Source organism: Coenobita brevimanus, chromosome 107, assembly GCF_032717465.1.
Source record: "Coenobita brevimanus isolate Jiangsu-jjx chromosome 107, ASM3271746v2, whole genome shotgun sequence".
Lineage (NCBI taxonomy): Eukaryota > Metazoa > Arthropoda > Malacostraca > Decapoda > Coenobitidae > Coenobita > Coenobita brevimanus.
Window position 1 is genome coordinate 7,145,074 of NC_137060.1, and position 20,745 is coordinate 7,165,818.

The 20,745-nt window shown below is 41.5% G+C and overlaps 1 protein-coding gene across 1 annotated transcript in view; it reads right to left on the bottom strand.

Moving 5' to 3' along the window:
* The window catches only part of LOC145416646 (uncharacterized), a 195,890-nt gene that overhangs the window by 114,295 nt on the left and 60,850 nt on the right, over positions 1–20,745 (bottom strand). Inside the window, exons 5-6 of the mRNA XM_080285581.1 lie at positions 17,124–17,332; positions 14,334–14,444 (exon numbers count right to left, since the gene is read on the bottom strand). Coding sequence (XP_080141707.1) covers positions 14,334–14,444; positions 17,124–17,332 — 320 coding nt within the window. The remainder of the gene's footprint in view (positions 1–14,333; positions 14,445–17,123; positions 17,333–20,745) is intronic.

Here is a 20,745-nt window from a genome sequence, read left to right on the forward strand (position 1 = left end):
AACTTCTCCTGGCACCGACTACAAGTGAACTGAAGTTACTTCCCCACTTATTTACTCGGCTACGACTACTATATAATCAATCTCAAGACTCACAGCAATCCCTAGACTCATCTCAGTATGAACCTAGTGGACTGCAGGCTGGAGGCGCCCTCCTCCTTTAGTCCACTATCCTCGTTTCCAGGGGATAGGGAGGGAGATGAGGGACGTTTGAATAACCGGTAAGTGAAGCCAGCCTGGTGTATCACTGTCACCACGTAAAGGCGACCCTCTCCATCACCTGTCTGAAAGCAGCAATGGAGTTATTATTCCTGTAACTAACGAGGTGCTTGACAAATACGAACTTCATATATACCTTTTCCTTTTTTTACTCGTTCTCAAACTTGGCCCAGATTTTCACATTTTTGCAGCTTATTTCATGTAGCTCAGTGGCACTGATTTACCAGAAGACCCAACGACATGTAAAAATACCCCCGCTAATACCAATACACCAGTCCTGTATGAGAGAGCCCTAGCATGTATTCAAGATGGACGGTGGGTATTAGCGCCGAAGTGTTGACATGTATAGGTATATGGTATGTAAGAGGACTGATGGGCCTTGATAGCAGGCTGTAAAGTCTATGCCCAGAGTAGGACACATAAAAAAAAATAATAATAATACGGTTCTACATCCTTTCCACAACACTACTGCGTAAAATCGTATTCTAGTGTTAATCTATTGCAGGAACTTAGCTTTAAAGGTGAAGAGATGGAAATTTTAGGCCACGTTACAGTAAAGAGTGGACAATGAGGTGTTAGCAAATGTTCACTTCAACAAACGAGGCGTTAGATAAATGTTCACTTCAATTAATGAGGTGTTAGATAAATGTTCACTTCAACTACTGAGGCGTTAGATAAATGTTCACTTCAACTACTGAGACGTTAGATAAATGTTCACTTCAACTACTGAGACGTTAGATAAATGTTCACTTCAACTAACGAGACGTTAGATAAATGTTCACTTCAACTAATGGGGCGTCAGATAAATATTCCTTAAATTAGGCGTTTGATAAATGTTCACTTTAACTAATGAGGTGTTTACCAAACGTTCCCTTCTGACATGGCTTCATACGGTGAGATAATTCATTCTTTGATTCTGTTACTTCCTGACGACTTTATTAGTTTGGGTGATGAGAAACTGACTAGGAAAGTGTATGGGAAAATGTATGGACCACCCTGTTGTGGGCGTCTATCTTCTCCTTGTTCCAGTTCATTCTTCAGTACTATTAGGGACCTGGCTGTAACATCGACGGCTGCTGGTTGTGTTCATGGAGAAAAGTGAGGCTTAAAATACTAATACTAATACTAATACTAATACTAATACTAATAATAATAATAATAATACAGTAATAATAGCCGTAGCAAACATCGTGCAGTCGACAGGTAGATAACCAAGCCTTGGTGGGAACAACTCTACCTTTCTATTCCCGCTATCGCCAGACGGTTTTCTTCAGCTAAAAATAAACCACTGGAGTCTAAGGAGATCAAGTTGAGCCTGCGGGCCACTGAGTTCACGTTGTAGATGAACCTGGGGCTGTAACAGAAGCAGCACCACTACCACAAACAACAACAACAACAATAACTACTTCTACTACTACTGTTACTATTACTACAATGCCACTACTACTACTACTACTACTACTGCAACTACTAGTACTGTTACTACTACTACTACTATTACTACTACCACTACTACTACTATTATCACCAGCCTATCTAAAAATAAATCGCTAAGAAAGAAGAGCTAGGGAGCCTTCATAACCGACAAGAATAGGGACCTAAGAATGTTAACGCGGACACCATAACCTTCTCATGATCGGGAAAACTCTAGTAATGTGTTTTATTCCAGATGATAAAGGACGATTTTACTCATCTTTGCCATGGGAATCCGCTGAAATAGTTTATAAAAAATATGTGCGACTTACAGCCATTTTCTCGTAACTTCAGGATTCCGGGGCTTGAATGGCGAGTGAGTGGAAGTGTGGCCCTTACATCTGGGCAGGCTTTGGTTAGTTTCTCCGATCATTATTTTGTGTGTGTGTGTGTGTGTGTGTGTGTGTGTGTGTGTGTGTGTGTGTGTGTGTGTGTGTGTGTGTGTGTGTGTGTGTGTGTGTGTGTGTGTGTGTGTGTGTGTGTGTGTGTGTGTGTGTGTGTGTGTGTGTGTGTGTGTGTGTGTGTGTGTGTGTGTGTGTGTGTGTGTGTGTGTGTGTGTGTGTGTGTGTGTGTGTGTGTGTGTGTGGAGGGGTAGGGGGTCTCTGGACCTTACCCCACTCAATCCTAAGGTGAGAAAGAACTGGATGATGATTATGGTGATGATAATATTATAAGTTCACTTGCTCCTAGAATACTCCCTTAGTTTTGATGGCACTGCATTTCTACCTCGACCATATATACTCGTAAACAAGAAATGGTTCTCCGATGATTGGCAAATACATTACACTGGAATAAGTACTGTTATTATAGTCATAAACACCCGTAAAAGAATAACGGTAGGGATGGAGGGAAGACTGAGAGAGGAGGAGGGAACGTGGAGGAGCAGGAGAGGAGAGGAGAGATGATTATGGTAATGTTTCACCAGAATGTAAATACCAAATTATTATGCAGGATTCGATGGGGAAACATTCGTAGAACAGAGCACTGCCAGGAATGCAGAAATGCAATATGATCATAAATGAGCAGATGCGAATATTTATTATGTTATAGGAGAGTGGGGCATGCACGAGTTTCAGGAATATAATTATCATCACAGCGAAAAATTAAAGGGGTGTTAAATTTCCTCCTACTGTGGAGAAAATAATTCCCAAGCTGCTTGAAAAAAGGAGGAACTTGCAAAAATGAAATGATATATCGTCGCTGTAATGAAAAGGTAACAACTGAGATAGCAAAGGGAATGACAGGCCCGAAATGTGTGATGGTCATTTTCTTCCTCAAACGCGGGGGAAAAAATAAAGTGTTCTGCCTCGGTGTTTCACTACTCATGCTGGAGAGGGGCGCCTTCATGTGGGGGCACTGATATGACCGAGCGGCTCAATTGTATACTTATTCAAAAGTCCCTCAACTATTTCCATACCACCGAAAAGGAGGATGGTGGATTGAAGAAGAGAAGCAACTTAATAAGCTTGCAATCCACTGGGTTCACGTTTCAGATGAATCGAAGGCTACAACAACAACAACAAAAACAACAACAACAACAACTACTACTACTACTACTACTACTACTACTACTACTACTACTACTACAACTACTACTACTACTACCGTATATATATATATATTTTTTAATCATCTCCATTCATTTGGAAATTATATTGTGAAGATAAAAACCAGCCTTCATAATACAGTTCACCATTTGGAGTTGTAATGTAGAGGTTAACACTAATCCTTATATTACAATCCGTTGGCCACAAGCACGCCAACCGCTGTGGTTACCAACCATCTACTACTAATAAAATTACTTTATTTTTATTCATTAACACTGCAGTGCCACATAAGACATTAATCTGTTGGAGTCGCTGGTCTATGCGACTCTTGACCACAGTAGCTTCGTAATCCACACCAGCCAGAGAGACTGGCCTAAGGGCTGGTGATCTTGTGCCCCTGAGGCATAGGAGTGCAGACCTCATGAGGGAGAATAACAGTCGACATCTCATCCAGGCCATGACAGAATTCCTGGGTTGACCCTTCTTCTCAGAATGAACCTCTGCCAGTCTCGAGTAGAATCTCACCGCCTCTGGACCCATCCCACCTGATGTTGTGAACACACATGAGAGAATTGACCGTGGTCAACATGTTGGATCCTGTCTTGATAGTTTCTGTTTTTTTCTTGTTCATTCCTCCTGTGTGCAGCGTCGACAGACAGTTCGCGATGACATGCTGCCACAGGACAAAATATCCTGATGTCGAAGAAAGCCCTCTGCCCATGTGTCCACAAACCTCGAGCACTGACATTCACGCCTTCATCATTTGGTGTATTTGCTGTTCCGTGGATGAAGTGTTCGCCGTCCTGAGGCAGCAGAGATGGCTCGATGGTGACATCATGTAGTACTACCATACTACTACTGCTACAACTATTACTACTACTACTACTATTACTACCACTACTATAACAAAAACAACAACAACAACTACTACAACTAGCATTATAGCAACAGCTATAGCAACAACAATAACAACAAAAACAACAACTACTCTCACCACTGCTACTACTACTACTACTTCTATTACCACCACCACCACCATCACAACTACAACAAAAACTACTACTACTACAGCTACTACTACTACTACTGCTACAACTAGAAGACTGTAACTGTCAGAGACAATTACTGACCTCCCCCAATAAGCATATTGCTGAGAGGCACAACTTACTTTTTGGAATAACTCAAAAAACCGTTGGTCAAACTGCCACCAAAAAGGTATACAGACATGATCCAAGACCACACAAAACTTCTCATCGCCGCACTGTTGCCTCTTTATCTCTTTTCTATCGCTACTTCCATGGTCACTGCTCCTCTGAACTGTCTGCTTGCATCCCTCCACCTCTACGACGGGCGCGTAGCATCCGTCTAGCAGCAAACTCTCATCCCTTTTCTGTCCAAGTCTCTAATGTAAGAGTTGACCGTTATTCCCAGTCCTTCATTTATGCAACAGGTCAACTCTGGAACTGTCTCCCTCTGTATTTCCTGATTGCCAGGATCTCCAGTCTTTCAAACGCAGTGTGTCCAGGCATCTCGAAATGATCGGATCTTGAATTTGGCCCTCTCTTGTATTTCGTTTTTCTCTTGGAAGGAACGGTCGCGCGGGGTCGTGGCCTTTGGTTCCTTCTTCCTACAGTAGCATAAAAAAAAAAAAAAGTTGAAAAGTGAGGTGTCCAAAATATAATGTTACGCATGAATGGCCTTCAAATTTCTTCCATACAAATGTTTGGAAAACAATTCTATCACGAGATTTCCCTCCATGTCCATGTGTCCATAATAGTATTGGACTAAAGTCGAAAATTTATTATTTTTGTCATATTTGGACCTGTGACCTTGAAAAGTAGGTCAAGGTCACTGAAACTGCGTCAGTGCAATAGGGTCATGGTGCTGCAGTGTACAGTGAGCAACAGTAGTCGTGTCGCGGTTTTGTCCGAAAATTAAATGTAACTCGTGAAACATTATGAACCGTCCGTATGACAGACGGCGGAATGTACCAGACGCTTAGCCCGTTAGCTTATGTTTTCACCAAATTTCACGACAAGATTATTGTTGCTTACTGTACATCCTCAACAAATATAATGAATATAGGAGACGAAAAGTGATGGATTGAAAATAAAAATACTGATGGATACAAAGATCTCCACCCATGTATAGGTGATCAACAACAGCAACAACAACAACAACAAAGACAACAAGAACAACAACAAAAACAACAATTACTACTACTACTACTACTACAATTACTGCTACTACTAGTATTACTACTGCTACTACAATTACTACTACTACTTCTACTGCTACTACAATTACTGCTACTACTACTACACTACTACCACTACTACTTCGCAACTTTCTGCTCCGTGGCACGCTGGCTATCCACATTTCACGTTCAAAGGTGTTGCATAAATGACGCTCGCTATCCCTGGCACGCCAATTTTTAGCTTCTTACGCTGGATAATGTATTGTTATTCTTTTTAATCTTGCACTTCACTGACGATTTGGTTTAGAATATACTTTTCTAACTAAGGGGATTACCTACAGCCTTCATAATCCCTTTCTCCACTTGGTGCTCCTCTGCAGAATGAAATCTAGCAGTAACAAACAGAAACAACCAAAATACGTAATAGTGTCGAAGGAGTTAACACAACGGCATTTATGCTGCGTTTACCGTGCCTAGATGTATGAAGCCCCGATGTGTCCCTGTCATGACTGCTGAAAAGTTCATGTAATACAGAATATGACATTTAATCTTCAAGCGGCAACTCTTCGCTATATGAATTTCTTACCTTGATGCACGGAAAAATATAATAATTATTTACCTTCCTGCACAAAATAAAAAAAAACAATAGTTACCTTCATACACAGAAAAATACAATTATTTACCTTCCTGCACCCCCCCCACACAAATACAATACATAGAAAAATACAATGTACACTATGATTGTCATTTTCCGGACTAAGGAATTAAAAACGTGAGGTAAAGAATATATGCCTACTAAAGAAAAGTGAAAATGAGTAAAACGCCTTACATGTATACGGAATACTCTAGTATTAGTCACAATAATACAGCATAATCCTAAGCGTCAAAGGCAGCTTGGACTATCACTAATATAAGAGGTGGTAATAACAAGAATGAGCTACCAAAGTGTACCTATGGGAGCGAAAAGGTTTAAGTGTTATAAATGTTACGCCGTGCCGTACCTTCAATAGCTCTTTCATCTTAACTTGGCGGAGATTTTAGTACTTCAGCAACTATTTCGCACAGCTCAGTGTTATGAATAAGACATTACTACCCCTTACCCCTCCTGTGTCATTTCCTGGCACTTGTTAGAGATCAGCATTATATTCCTGCGTTAATCTGTACTGTTAAAGCTGCTGCCCATGTGTGTGTGTGTGTGTGTGTGTGTGTGTGTGTGTGTGTGTGTGTGTGTGTGTGTGTGTGTGTGTGTGTGTGTGTGTGTGTGTGTGTGTGTGTGTGTGTGTGTGTGTGTGTGTGTGTGTGTGTGTGTGTGTGCGCGCGCGCGCGTGTAAAGTTGCAAGTCACCTTCTAATAGTTCAAGATTGGTGGCTGGGTGAGTGACTTGGAAGATATGAGTGGGGTGGGGTGGGGTTGTCAGTGCATGGGTTTGTGGTCAGATGTGGGTAGTGTAGGTGGGTGGTGTGGGTGACATGGGTGAGTGTGGTGGGCGAAGTGGATGGAGTAGGGGAAGTGGAAGGGGTGGGGAAAATGGGTGAGTTAAGTGTATGTGGTGGGTGGGCAGGGTGGGGTAGGTAGGTGGGTGTTTGGATGGGCAGGGTAGGCTGGTCTGGTGGGTTGGGGACTTGGGCTAGGTGTTGGCTTTCCGAGTGGCTGAGTGGATGTGTGACTTCCCTGGAGGACAAACCAGAAGGGCTCAAAATACAGAATCAGTGGATAGGCATACGAGTGAGTGGGTGGGTCGGGTGGCGCATGAGGGAAACAGGTCCACTTGAGAACATGTCTGTAGGGTGAAATAATAATTCCACAGTCGAAATAGGTCCATGTAAGAGAAATAATAGTTCCATGGGGGAAATGTCCATAGGAAATTGGGCCCAAGTGGAAACGTATGTCCAGTGCGTAGGAAAGGTCCATGGAGGAATTAGGTCTCTGTGAGAAAATAGGTCCATGCTAGTGTTTGGTGTGCTGTGTGGCCTGAAAGTAGGTCCCTGGGGAAAACAGGTCCGTGGAAAAATATTGATCCATGGTGAAAATAGGTCACTGAGCGATAATGGGTTCATGGAGAAAACATGTCCATGGTGAATATAAATGTGAAGGAAAATCGATTCACGCAGGTAAAATAGGCCCATGGAGGAAGCAGGTCAAATGGGGAAAATGTTTATGGTGGAAAATAAGTCCATGGTGATAATAAGTGGGAAACCAGGTCCATAGGAAAAAAATATAGGTCCATAGGGTAAGATAGGTATGTGGTAGGTGGGGACGCTCACCATCCACTCACTCGATGTGGTGCTGCTCTCAGGTGTCTGCCCTTTCCTCTCCTCCCTCTTTTCCTTCCTTCCTCTTCTGCCTTTCCTTACTTCATGCATTCCTTATCCTTCTGCCTACGGGTGACTTTACACTCCCTCTTTGTCTCTCTTTCCTTCATTCTTTCCTGTTCCTTCTGCCTATGGGTGACTCTACACTGAGTGACAAGCCAAATGGTTTCCTGTTCACCAGGAAACCATTTACTACGCTTGGTGGTAACCATATAACCAAATTATGGCGCCTGGTGGTTTAGTGGGTAATTGCAGCACTCCAATCGGATTGAGCCGGTGAAGGTATATATCCAAGGAGTGGTTGGGGTTATTGCTCACATAATGCCTCTCAGGGATGAGTGAGGCTGGTCACTCTCATCTTAAATGTCAGGACCAACTTGCCTAGCCCTGGGCTCTTACGCTCCTCGTGGGGCAACGTAGGATTGGATGATGGATGGATGGATGGGTAAGATAGGTCGATGGGAGAAATAGGTCTATGGAAGAAAGTTAGTTATGGGTAAAATTCGTCTATGGGAAAAGTAGGTCTATAGGAGAAAGTACATTATGGGGAAAATTAGTTTATTGGTAAATTAAGTCCAAGAGGGAAATAGGTCCAAAGGATATAACAGGTCCATGGGGAAAATGAGGAAAAATGGCATGACAATAGGTCCACAGGGAAAAACAAGTGGATGGGGATATGGACTCCAGGGGGTGCAGCCAGAAATGGGGTTAAGTTACACCCCAACATTCACGATGGAGAGACAATTATTACGGCCAAGTTTAAGTAGACAGGTTGTAGTGGTGGCTCGAGTCCTGCTGCATTGAAGATGATGATAGCGTGTGTGTGTGTGTGTGTGTGTGTGTGTGTGTGTGTGTGTGTGTGTGTGTGTGTGTGTGTGTGTGTGTGTGTGTGTGTGTGTGTGTGTGTGTGTGTGTGTGTGTGTGTGTGTGTGTGTGTGTGTGTGTGTGTGTGTGTGTGTGTGTGTGTGTGTGTGTGTGTGTGTGTGTGTGTGTGTGTGTGTGTGTGTGTGTGTGTGTGTGTGTGTGTGTGTGTGTGTGTGTGTGTGTGTGTGTGTGTGTGTGTGTGTGTGTGTGTGTGTGTGTGTGTGTGTGTGTGTGTGTGTGTGTGTGTGTGTGTGTGTGTGTGTGTGTGTGTGTGTGTGTGTGTGTGTGTGTGTGTGTGTGTGTGTGTGTGTGTGTGTGTGTGTGTGTGTGTGTGTGTGTGTGTGTGTGTGTGTGTGTGTGTGTGTGTGTGTGTGTGTGTGTGTGTGTGTGTGTGTGTGTGTGTGTGTGTGTGTGTGTGTGTGTGTGTGTGTGTGTGTGTGTGTGTGTGTGTGTGTGTGTGTGTGTGTGTGTGTGTGTGTGTGTGTGTGTGTGTGTGTGTGTGTGTGTGTGTGTGTGTGTGTGTGTGTGTGTGTGTGTGTGTGTGTGTGTGTGTGTGTGTGTGTGTGTGTGTGTGTGTGTGTGTGTGTGTGTGTGTGTGTGTGTGTGTGTGTGTGTGTGTGTGTGTGTGTGTGTGTGTGTGTGTGTGTGTGTGTGTGTGTGTGTGTGTGTGGAGCGTTAGGCACCACCCGCCCCGTGATTGACATGCACAAAAATGAGAGGGGAGGGACTGCGTGGCTCGCACTGGAGGCCGCGTCTGACAAAGGAGACGGCGTTGTGGCGCGAAAAATACAGTCCAAAGCCATCCCGCCCCGCACGACTGTCTCACACGCTGGCACTGCCTTTATGGCCACGGATTATACCTGCCCAGACCCATGACGCTCTTCTACATATTGTTCCGGCCACCTTCACGCCATTTTATTCAGCTCTAGGACAGGCTCTGGAACTGGTGACGTTAGTTATACGCATTCTTGACGGTTAAGAAGGCTCCCTAATATCTCTTGCTTAGCGATTTATTTTTGGATATGGCTGGTTAATATAATTTTGTTTGTTATTTAGGAAGTGGATATGACATTAGAATGATTTCAGAAGAGGACATTAGAATGATCACAGAAGAGGACAGGATGTACAATAAGGAAAATAAATCGCATAGAAAGATGTGTTAGGGAGCTGCTTCACCAGACGAGACGACGGGCCACAGCCTTCTTTAAGCACTTCGTCTGATCCCTATCAAAGTTAGATAAAATCGTCAGCTGGCACTATGATTAATATTGAAAACTTATCCCCAGACTGGAGGCGTTCAATCCACAAGGGTCATATTAGGTTGGAGCGCCTTAACCCACTTAATACACATTTTTTTTTTCGTTGATCATACCCCTCTACTGCTACAGTTTCCATCAGGTATATAAAATCGTCTGAAGCTGGCCTGAATGAAATACCTACTTGAATCCGTGATGCTGAATAGGTTGATCAGTTAATTTTCAGCCTACTAACCGACAATGTATCCCTCAGCAGTCAAAAGTATAATCTCGTGTTCCCTGAATAAAATCACCCAAGTTCGTCCATCACATCATACAACATCAGCCTTAATATTAAGCACTTAAATATGAAGAAACAAGTGAACATTGGCAAAGGGTTCTTCCATTAACTTCATGTGTGACAAAAAAAAAAAAATGGTTGCCAGAGCTCCCGTCAATATCCCAGTCTATGTGCTGACTCTCTAAACACCTGCCTAGGCCTCGGGTGTGCGGGAAAACTACCGGCAGATAGCTCAGTGCTCACCCGAAATGGCCAGAGTTATGAGTACCGTTATTTTATTTTATTTATTTATTGACTTGTCCATTTATTATTATTATTGTGTTATTATTATCCATCCATCCATCCATCATCCAAATCTACGTTGCTCCATGAGGAGCGTAGGAGCCCGGTGCTAGGAAATTTGGTCCTGGCATTTAAGATGAGAGTGACCAGCCTCACTCATCCCTGAGTGGCATTACGTGAGCAATAACCTCAACCATCCCTTGGATATAAACCTTCACCGGATCAATCCGACTGGAGCGCTGTAATTACCCACTAAACCACCACGCGCCGTAGTTTGGTTATATGGTTACCACCCAGCGTACTAATTGGTTTCCCGGTGTACAGGAAACCATTAGGCTTGTCATTCAGTGTAGAGTCAACCATAGCCAGAAGGAAGAGGAAAGAATGAAGGAAAGTCAAAAGACGGAGTGTAAAGTCACCCGTAGGCAGAAGGACGAGGAAAGAATGAAGTAAAGAAAGATAGCAGAGGAAGGAAGGAATAGATGGAGGAGAGAAAAGGGCAGATACCCGAGAGCAGCATTACATCGAGTGAGTGGATGGTGAGGGCCCCTACCTATTATTATTATTATTATTATTATTATTTTTATTATTATCATCATCATTATTATTATTATTGTTATTATTATTATTATTATTATTATTATCATTATTATTATTATTATTATTATTATTATTATTATTTGCTAAGGAGTACATTCCTCGCTGGCAGGACGTCCAACTAAAAAATGAGGAGCCCTTGGGTTCAATACGGCGCCTGGACACTGATGAAAAATTCACTCCCCTCTTAAATTCGTACTTTATGTGACATGAGGCTTCGTAGCACCACATCTTCAGGCATTTTTCCTCATAACACACCTCAGTATTCTCTTGTATGTTACTGATGAATAATAAGGTGATATGGATAACATGCAAGAGAATGTTAAAGTCAAATATGCAAAACAAATCGCTTAGAAAGACGTAACACGAAGCCTCCCATGCACCATAATACAGTCCATTGTCAAAGAGAAAGTGGGAGAGAGGTTCATCATCCCGGTAACCACAGTGGCCACACTGACAACGGGCAGATGAAGGTAAGAACTTGAGCTCGCACTGTTTTACGTGAGGAGAGTTGAGAATTACTACTTTCACCTTCGCGGATGCGTCTGTGCGTGGAGTTTTCGTCTGCATTAAAGTTTAACTCGCAGTGCTTGCCCCATTGTGGGTTAGAATTTTGAGCTGTGTCAAGGTTTGTCTGATGATTAACGGTCTAGCTTAGACAAGTATGAAACCTTAAGTGTGTGCTATGAGTGTAGGACTCACAACTCTCCACTGCCCTTAGTTTTTTATGGACTCATCCTAATGGGGGTCCAAAAGATTCGGCTGACTATGACTGAAAGTTGTACTTCTTTCTTTCTTTCTTTCTTTTTTTTATATAAACGGCAACTCATAGCTAAGGATTAACGAACACCCTCTACTTGAGATACATCCCATGCCCTGCACAGCGACAGAACATTTACATATTACGCCAAGAAGACTGGAGGAAGAAAATCCAGAATGGGTGCTTTTCATCGCCAGCCCCTCCTTCACTCCCACACACTTCCCCCACCTGCTACCTGTGTGGCCGTGATATTAATCCTTATTAAAGTTGTCAACGACCGTCTACACACCCACCGTTCACGTACTGTATACCAAGCTAGTGTCTACCAGTTTTGAGCACCATTCATTGTCTGCGTCTTAATCTACCTTATGAGAAATATATAATGAAAATCTAGGGCCCCTTCTAAGGTCAGAGTAAAGGCTCTCAAAGGTATTCAATTTACCAGCTTATATATGTATATGATCGAATCCCATGGAATTAAAAGCATCAACAGTCAGGAGTAGAGGTATTGGGTATGAGCAACTATGAAAAAATGACAGCAAACGAATTCCTAGTTTAATTAAGTTTTCTCAACTACCTTCCCTTATAATCAAATTGATTTCACCTTAAAGGTTAACAGAAGGGGTACAATTACACAGGGTGGTTCGTAAATATCGCTCCAGTAGAAACTCACCTAGAGGAATCATATATGTTGTAAGGACGGCTAAATCTGCTGGCGCGGGCATGGAAGTGACAGTGAGAATAAGAATTGAACAAATGACATAATGGAGAGTGATAAGGCTGACTGAGAATTTCCCCCATCACATTAGAAATCTCCCTGCAGAGTGGAAGAGCAGCTTTTTTTATGGACCCCCTTGTATGGCTACTTCTAAGCAAAAACCGTGACAAGACTATTCTTTATATGAAATTAAATAAGCCTTTGTTAATTAAAAGACCTCACCTTCATTTACAAGGGATGTTGTATTGTGTCGTACTGATAGAAATTGTAAAGGAAAAAACTTATTATTCTCGTCATATTCTACCCCTTCATAGTGAGATATAAGTGTCAGAAGCGGAACCCTCGACAAATCTCTATTTCCCGGGATGAAAGGAAGTACACCAGGTGAGTATGGTGCCATGCCTTGCCGGATAATTATTCCTTTCTTTTGAATTATTTCTTTTTTTTTTTTACAACTGCGAGTCCAATGAAAAAATCTTAAAGCAGTGTTCCAAAGCTCGTGGAATTCTGCTTCAATGGGTGTCCTAATTCCTGAATAGTAATGACCCTGAGCAAAATTGTTACCTATAAGGCAGAACACAGTTGATGATTTTCTTTATTCACAGTATAGAATAGTACTCGCATCCATAGTCGGGTCTCTCTCTCTCTTTCTCTCTCTCTCTCTCTCTCTCTCTTGTAACGCAAAGCAAGGATTTAGAAAACCAGTAATCTATACTGTATGTCTGCCCCTTCTGAAAAAAAATATATATATATATATATATATATATATATATATATATATATATATATGGAGATATTAACCGAAACTGAAAATATTCATAGGGGAAAGTGTAAACAAGTGTGAGTTTCCCTTCCAAAATCATTACAGAAGCTAACGCGATATTATCAACATTATCTTTTACAGTACCTATGTAAAGTATGTTTATTTTAATCAGATATAAAAGAGAATATACATCCCTCATACAGGGTACCTAATTTCTTTATTCATGCAATCACGAAACGATCACACTGAGCTTAGAAACAGTGTCTGGCAGTGAAGGAGTTAGTGACTTGTATATTTAACCCCTCTGGTTCTAAAAATCCATCTTAAGATGGATAAAGGCGTTAAGGTGTAATTATAGTCGCGGCGCACGACTCAATATCGTACTCTGTCAAGCTACCATTCAAAAATGTGTCAGATTTCGTATTATACACGAATCATATTATTAAGCACGCATATATTAGACACGAATATATTATACACGAATCACATGAGTCTCATATATACACGAAATCAGACGCACTTCTGAATGGCAGGTTGCCAGGGCACGATAATAACAACCTCAGAGTCGCGCGCCGCGACTATAGTAGGTCCCAAGGAATATACGGAAGAGACCATATACTCGCATAAAACTCATCTTCCAGTCAGCCAGCAGATTTTTGTGTGTGCTGTGGTGATAGCTCAAGTAGTGTTTTCTGTGTCTACCCTGCATCATTTATTCATTTCCTACTCACACACTCACACACACATTCACAGCAGCAGATTGACCCGTCCCCACATCACACAGGACATCGTCAAGTGAGTTTCTGGCTGAACGCTATTTACAGACCACTTTGTAAATTTCTGCACTTACTCTCACCGATACCTAAATAAGCTAAATTATGTATATAATAAAAAGATACAAGCAGCATGGACGGGAAGAGTAAGGTGAAGTAATGAAATAAATCGCCAGTCAAGACACAGCTTTTGATTCCAACGATACCTCAATCTGATAAAACAACCGACCCTCCTGTGCATCCATCTGACACAAATTTTGACTCAGCCTGTGTAACTGAGCGCCCATATACTCACCACCAGCGGCGTGGCAGTGCAGGGTGAGGTGTGAGTGTAGGGGGTAGGGCCCGATAACGCCGCTTACCTCCAGCCCTGCCTCGCTCACCACGCGCAGACTCCCGGGTGGCACTGATATAAAAAAGAAAAGAAACATTCAGAGTTAATACAGGGCAACAATGGTCTCTGTACTATTATCGCGACTCACCATTAAGACTACATCACTCACAATACATTGATGATTACATAAAACACACACACACACACACACACACACACAAATCAACAGTCATTAAAAAAACAAGGCTGATCGTTTTCAGTGTCATAACAACTCTCCGTTAGACCACATCACTCATAGGACATAAATGATTCAGAGAAGAGTGAGAGAGAGAGAGAGAAAATATCAATAGTTATTACAAGGCAGTACTGGTCACTTCACTGTCATAACAACTCACCATTAGATCAATTCACTCAAAGGACATAATAATTAATAAAAATATATATCATCATGTGGTTTGGATTTCTATTTTAGGCACCTCTTCCGTTTACGATTTACAGCTATTTTCAAAACTACCCATTAATGCACCAATTTTTTTCTTTCTTGTATATTGTCAGTGCCGACATAGATTTCATGAACAACACACATGATTATAGCAACGGAGCAGAATCAGAATTAAATCAGTATGGAAGAGGTGTTAGTAACCTTTCTAACCGCACCACAATGCAACCCTCAGCCTCAATCGACATGAAAAACTATGAATGGCACACAGGCGAATGGGAAGGTGAAACACGTATAATATATCGCTGAGAACACGGTACAAAAAAACTTTCTAAGGTAACAAGAAGACGGATCAAATACACTTTCCTCATCCTCTAATGATCGTCGGTTCGGGAAGCTCTCTAACACCTCTTCCTAGGCGATATGTTTTGCTTATTACTCCTTATTATCATCTTCTGTTTCATTTGAGTTATTCCAGTTCCACAATACTCAGCATAATGAACATACAAATTGACATAAACCAGCCGTATCCACAAATAAATCGCTAAAGACGACGAGATTATACGTACCCGTTTCTCGCTCACAGGCAGGCCTCATATTTCACACGTATATCTTAACTCTAACAATTTTGCTACGTAATTTCTTAACTATACTCAGTTCTCTTTAACTAAATGTAAAATTATCATCATACCATCTTGAAGGAAAGATTGACACTGCAGCATGATTCTAGTTATAAAGAAATTCTATAGGAAGGACGCTCAGTCAAATGTTTTATTCTGCTATAATGTGTAATTCTGCCACATTGTGTTATTCTGCCACATTGTGTTATTCTGCCATATTGTGTTATTCTGCCATACTGTGTTATTCTGCCATATTGTGTTATTCTGCCATACTGTGTTATTCTGCCATATTGTGTTATTCTGCCATAATGTGTTATTCTGCCATACTGTGTTATTCTGCCATACTGTGTTATTCTGCCACACTGTGTTATTCTGTCATATTGTGTCATTCTGCCATACTGTGTTATTCTGCCATATTGTGTTATTCTGCCATACTGTGTTATTCTGCCATATTGTGTTATTCTGCCTTATTGTGTTATTCTGCAATAATGTATTGTTTTGCCAGTGAGCAATGGAATGTGAGCTGCAAAACGACGAAAACCTCCGCCTAGATAAAATAAATCGATCTGAGATGCGATATGATGTCTTCTGTAGAGGTTCATCCAATCGAATACAAAGGAAATAACAAAAATCACTGAGCGCATATCTTTCCCAATGAAAAAAATATATATATAAAATGAAATTAATAAAACTCTCTTCCTACAAGATGAATATTCAGACTTCTACGGTCTCACATAGTCAATCGGTTAATTCTACGGTCTTAGTCTGCCCTGTTACTAAACCTCAGATTAGCATACCTTCGCGTTCGCCAATGGAATTAATGATTTATTACTGCAAACGGATCCGGACCGCTCTCAAAATCTAATCATCAGTTCCTTTACTCACTGCTAGTTATCCAACAGACTTCACTGAAATCCGGTAACATCTGTTTGAGCTATCTTGTACATTAAAAAAAGAAAAAAAAAAAAAAAAAAAAAGACATGGGTGAATACATAACCTTCTTCAACTTCGTTGGAGGAGGTAACAATTCATCAAAAATGTCTTGCTATTACGGTGGCGTGACATAATGAAATGAAAGAAATAATCTCTCATTTATCTATATCTATCTATCTATTTTCAAACAGATAAATGGAGCGTACAGATTAAGCAGAAACTGTTGTACCTCCCTCTCCCCTTAAAAAGAGAAAGAAAAAGAGAAAATGTAATCATTATTCTTCCGGTCTACAGTTCTGCCCAGGGCCGGATTTACCTACAGTACTTGTGGGACCAGGCCAATCTCATCAATGGGCCCCCAAATTTATAGAAATGTTTGCATGTTTCAAGAATCAATATACTGTATATATATATATATATATATATATATATATATATATATATATATATATATATATATATATATATATATATATATATATATATATATATATATATATATATATAAATTTTACTGTAATTAGTTTGCAATGGCCAAATGTCATCAAATAGTACATAATATCATAATATTTTAATGTAAGATATAAACATCTCAACACAATATAACACATCATTACTCTTAATCACACAATATAAAATATCGCTGAGCTGAGAATGAGAAGATTTTGACTGGCTGAGTGAGCTGTCAGCAAACCAGCAGTAACCCTGACACGTACTGAACGTGAAACGATCCTGTCCTACATATGTCAGTGTGTTTACCTATGACGTGCAGCTGTACCCTGACGTTCCTGGTGGGGTGGGAGCGGTAGTCCACCCTGCAGCGGTACTGGTCGTGGTCAGAACGTCGCACGGGCTCCACCACCAGCCCCGCCTCCGGCCCCGACACCTGCAGTGACGCACGACCCTGCAGTGCCGCCTTGTCCGCCCAGTGCTGTCCCTCACGCACCGGCCCGTCACGCCCGTCCACACTGCAGTCAGCACAGGATAATACAATATTTACTGGGGGTGTCAGCAAGGATGTGACTCTGTGTGTGTGTGTGTGTGTGTGTGTGTGTGTGTGTGTGTGTGTCTTTCTGTCTGTTTGTCTGTCTGTCTGTCTTTCTCTCTGCAAGAAGATGGTCAAATGACTATATTAAATAACAATTTTTACATAATTGTCCATATCTCACTTATTATGTAGGTGTTAAGTTGACTGCCTGGTCCTATCCCTCTCACATATATGTAACTTCAGTGGAGTACATTCAGTGTAAATTATACTCAGCTATGCATATCGCAATGGTGGCATTCAGCAGCGAGGTCCCACTTAATACCTTCAGTCCGATGACGCGTTTCTTAATTTTTATTCTTGCTACCTTCAAACGATTACTTTCAGCTTAAGGGAAGATTATTGAATTCGAGGAGATAAACATAATCTTCATTAACCCCTTCACTGCCAGGAGATTCTAATAAGCCCCATAAAATCGTATGGATATAGCAAGAACTAAATAAACACATGTCACTGAAAAGAAAGGGTTCCTAGCTATGCAATGACTAACATTTCGACATTTCTATCGAGCACTGTTTTCTCACAAAACATCAAATAACCCAAGCCTGGAACACGGTTGGTAGTGCACAACATACACACAAATTCTCGTAAGTTATACTGTGACTGGAAAACCGAAATTTGTTTCTTTGGATTTTGCGCAGGGTTGCACAAGGATACAGACCAATAGAAAACCTTCTAAGTCTTAGCAACACCGCGTATCGTTCCCCTCAAATGGAAAATATAAACATACTGCTGAACAATATATCATGCTTTCATTCAAATCATATATGCAAAGCAGAAGATCTGAATACATGAGGATTGAAGACTACTGTACAACAGTAAATTAAGTAACCCAGTACATGTTAGTGTCAATAGACTGTCTATCATCTGCGTCAGGATCGTTAAGGTAAACTAACATCATCGGCCAGTCGCGCCGGATGCATTCCAGCATGGACGGGGGAGGGGGGAGGAATATAGCCAGCGTGGGACCGAAGTTCGTACTCTCTCTCTCTTTCTGTATATAGATAGATAGATAGATAGATGGAGCCTCTGTGGTACAGTGGTAAAGTGTGCGTTTTCGTACACTGCAGAACTAAGGTTCGCGCCCCGCCAGGGTATTAAACTTTGGGAGCGTTCTTCAGGCCACGTACTGCATTGGCGGACACAAGGGGTGCTGTGGTTGAACCAGTGTCGCATACTATAAAGTATGCTTGCACCCAGTCGGCTTGCACGGGCCGATTACACTTGGTTCATAGACTACACACACATCCAAAGCCACTCCAACACTACAATTACACTTACAAGCACTTCTCACCCTACATACAATCTCTACTAGACAGCCTAAGCCACTTGGTAGAGATACATTGGTTGTATCGTCCCCACTTCGGTCGGGATAGGCCGGTCCTGCAGTGGACACTCAAACGGCTGATAAGATGAGATGTGGTATATATAGATAGAAAGATAGATATACAGTATATATATATATATATATATATATATATATATATATATATATATATATATATATATATATATATATATGAGAATGAATTCGCCAATGCAGTTTAAAAGTGTAACTGTACGTTTAGGTTTAAGAGAACGAAGTTGAAGAATTCATGAATGTGGTGGAATGGGCGAGGATACAGAGATTGGAATGTAAGCAGTGCAAGTTTTACACAAGGGTAACTGGAGAATCTTCTGCGATGTGGCCACCCCTTGGAAGGAGTTCCGGATGGAACGATGCATCAGAGTTAATAATAGCAAGTAATTAGGCTGCATTTATATCAGCCTCCTATGTACATGAGATTCATGACATGTAAATAGTGGCTACCCTTAAAACTAATATATTGTCCTCATATATTATTATTTTATTCAAAAATGTCATAACAGGATACTTTCCTTTTTTTATGTGTCCGACTCTGGGCATAGGCTTCACAGCCGCTCTCCAGGCCCAGTAGTCCTCCTACATACTATACACCTCCACATGTCACCATTCCGGCGCTAACACCAACCGTCCATATTGAATTCATGCTAGGGCTGTGACTGGTGCATTCGTATTAGCGGGGCTGTCTCATACAGGACTGGTGCATTCGTATTAGCGGGGGTATTTTTACGACATGTCGGCAGGTCTTCTGGTAGATCAGTAATGTCTGCTTTTTTTATGGAATTCAAATCCTTAAACTGTTCCCTGCCCCAGCCTGGATTTGAACCTGGGCTTGGTAGGACTGCAGGCCACCACCCTACCGATTGAACCGCCACCTCCCCCACCTAGAACTAAAATTATTTCAGTAATATACATAAGCAGGTTCTTGATTGATTCGTATAGGAAAACGTCGTTTGTGAAGAATAATATACCACAGCATACGTATTCAGATATACAGTATTTATTGTTGCATAGAATATCTGCATTGAGTTCACGATAAAATATTGGGGAGGTTTACCCCCACTAAAAATCCAGATGGGGACCTGCCCCCCTTGCCCCCTCACTTCCGGCACCCTTGCTATCGAATAATGACTGGAAAAAGGGATGTTTGCCGACAGCCACCTCATTTCCTCAGTTCGTGTGTGTGTGTGTGTGTGTGTGTGTGTGAGAGAGAGAGAGAGAGAGAGAGAGAGAGAGAGAGAGAGAGAGAGAGAGAGAGAGAGAGAGAGAGAGAGAGAGAGAGGCTCCACCAGATTATAATATAGAACTTCGTGTAAAATCAAGATCACTATAGTCTCTTCTAAGTAATGAACAGACTGAGGTAAACTAAAACTGCCAAGCTGGGTTTTACCATACCTTAAAACTCACGAAAGGACTAACAACTTTGCGACGCTTCGCAACTCCTCAGCCAACCCGACAAAGTTACCAAATACCTCCGTTACCCACATGTTTATGTACAGTATCCCCATCCATTCGTCCATCCAGTCATGTGTCTAATGTGTCTCTCCATCCATCCATCGATCCACCCATAAGTCTACTGCAATTAAATATTTATCCGCCCTATCTATCTGCTTGCACCAGTACCCACGATTCCATCCATCTATTTACAGACTTATGCCACCAAAATCTCAAATTCAAATGTATTCAGACACTCAAACTTTTCAAAATTAATCAAAACTCTGCTGAAATTTTAGAAAAGAATTTACTATCTCGGAAAATGTGCATCCCAGACGAAAACTGTTGGGTTCCGATCACCTTCCGGATCCATTGCATCAAAATTCAGCCACTTCTACACATTTTCAGAGGTTAAGCACCAGATTCTGAACATGTCAAAACTTATTCTATTTTCCTTAAGCCTATTGTATATCGAAAACTCTGTCCTAGAGCAAAACTGAGGTGTGCCGACCCCGTTAAAATCGAACCCATCAGATTTC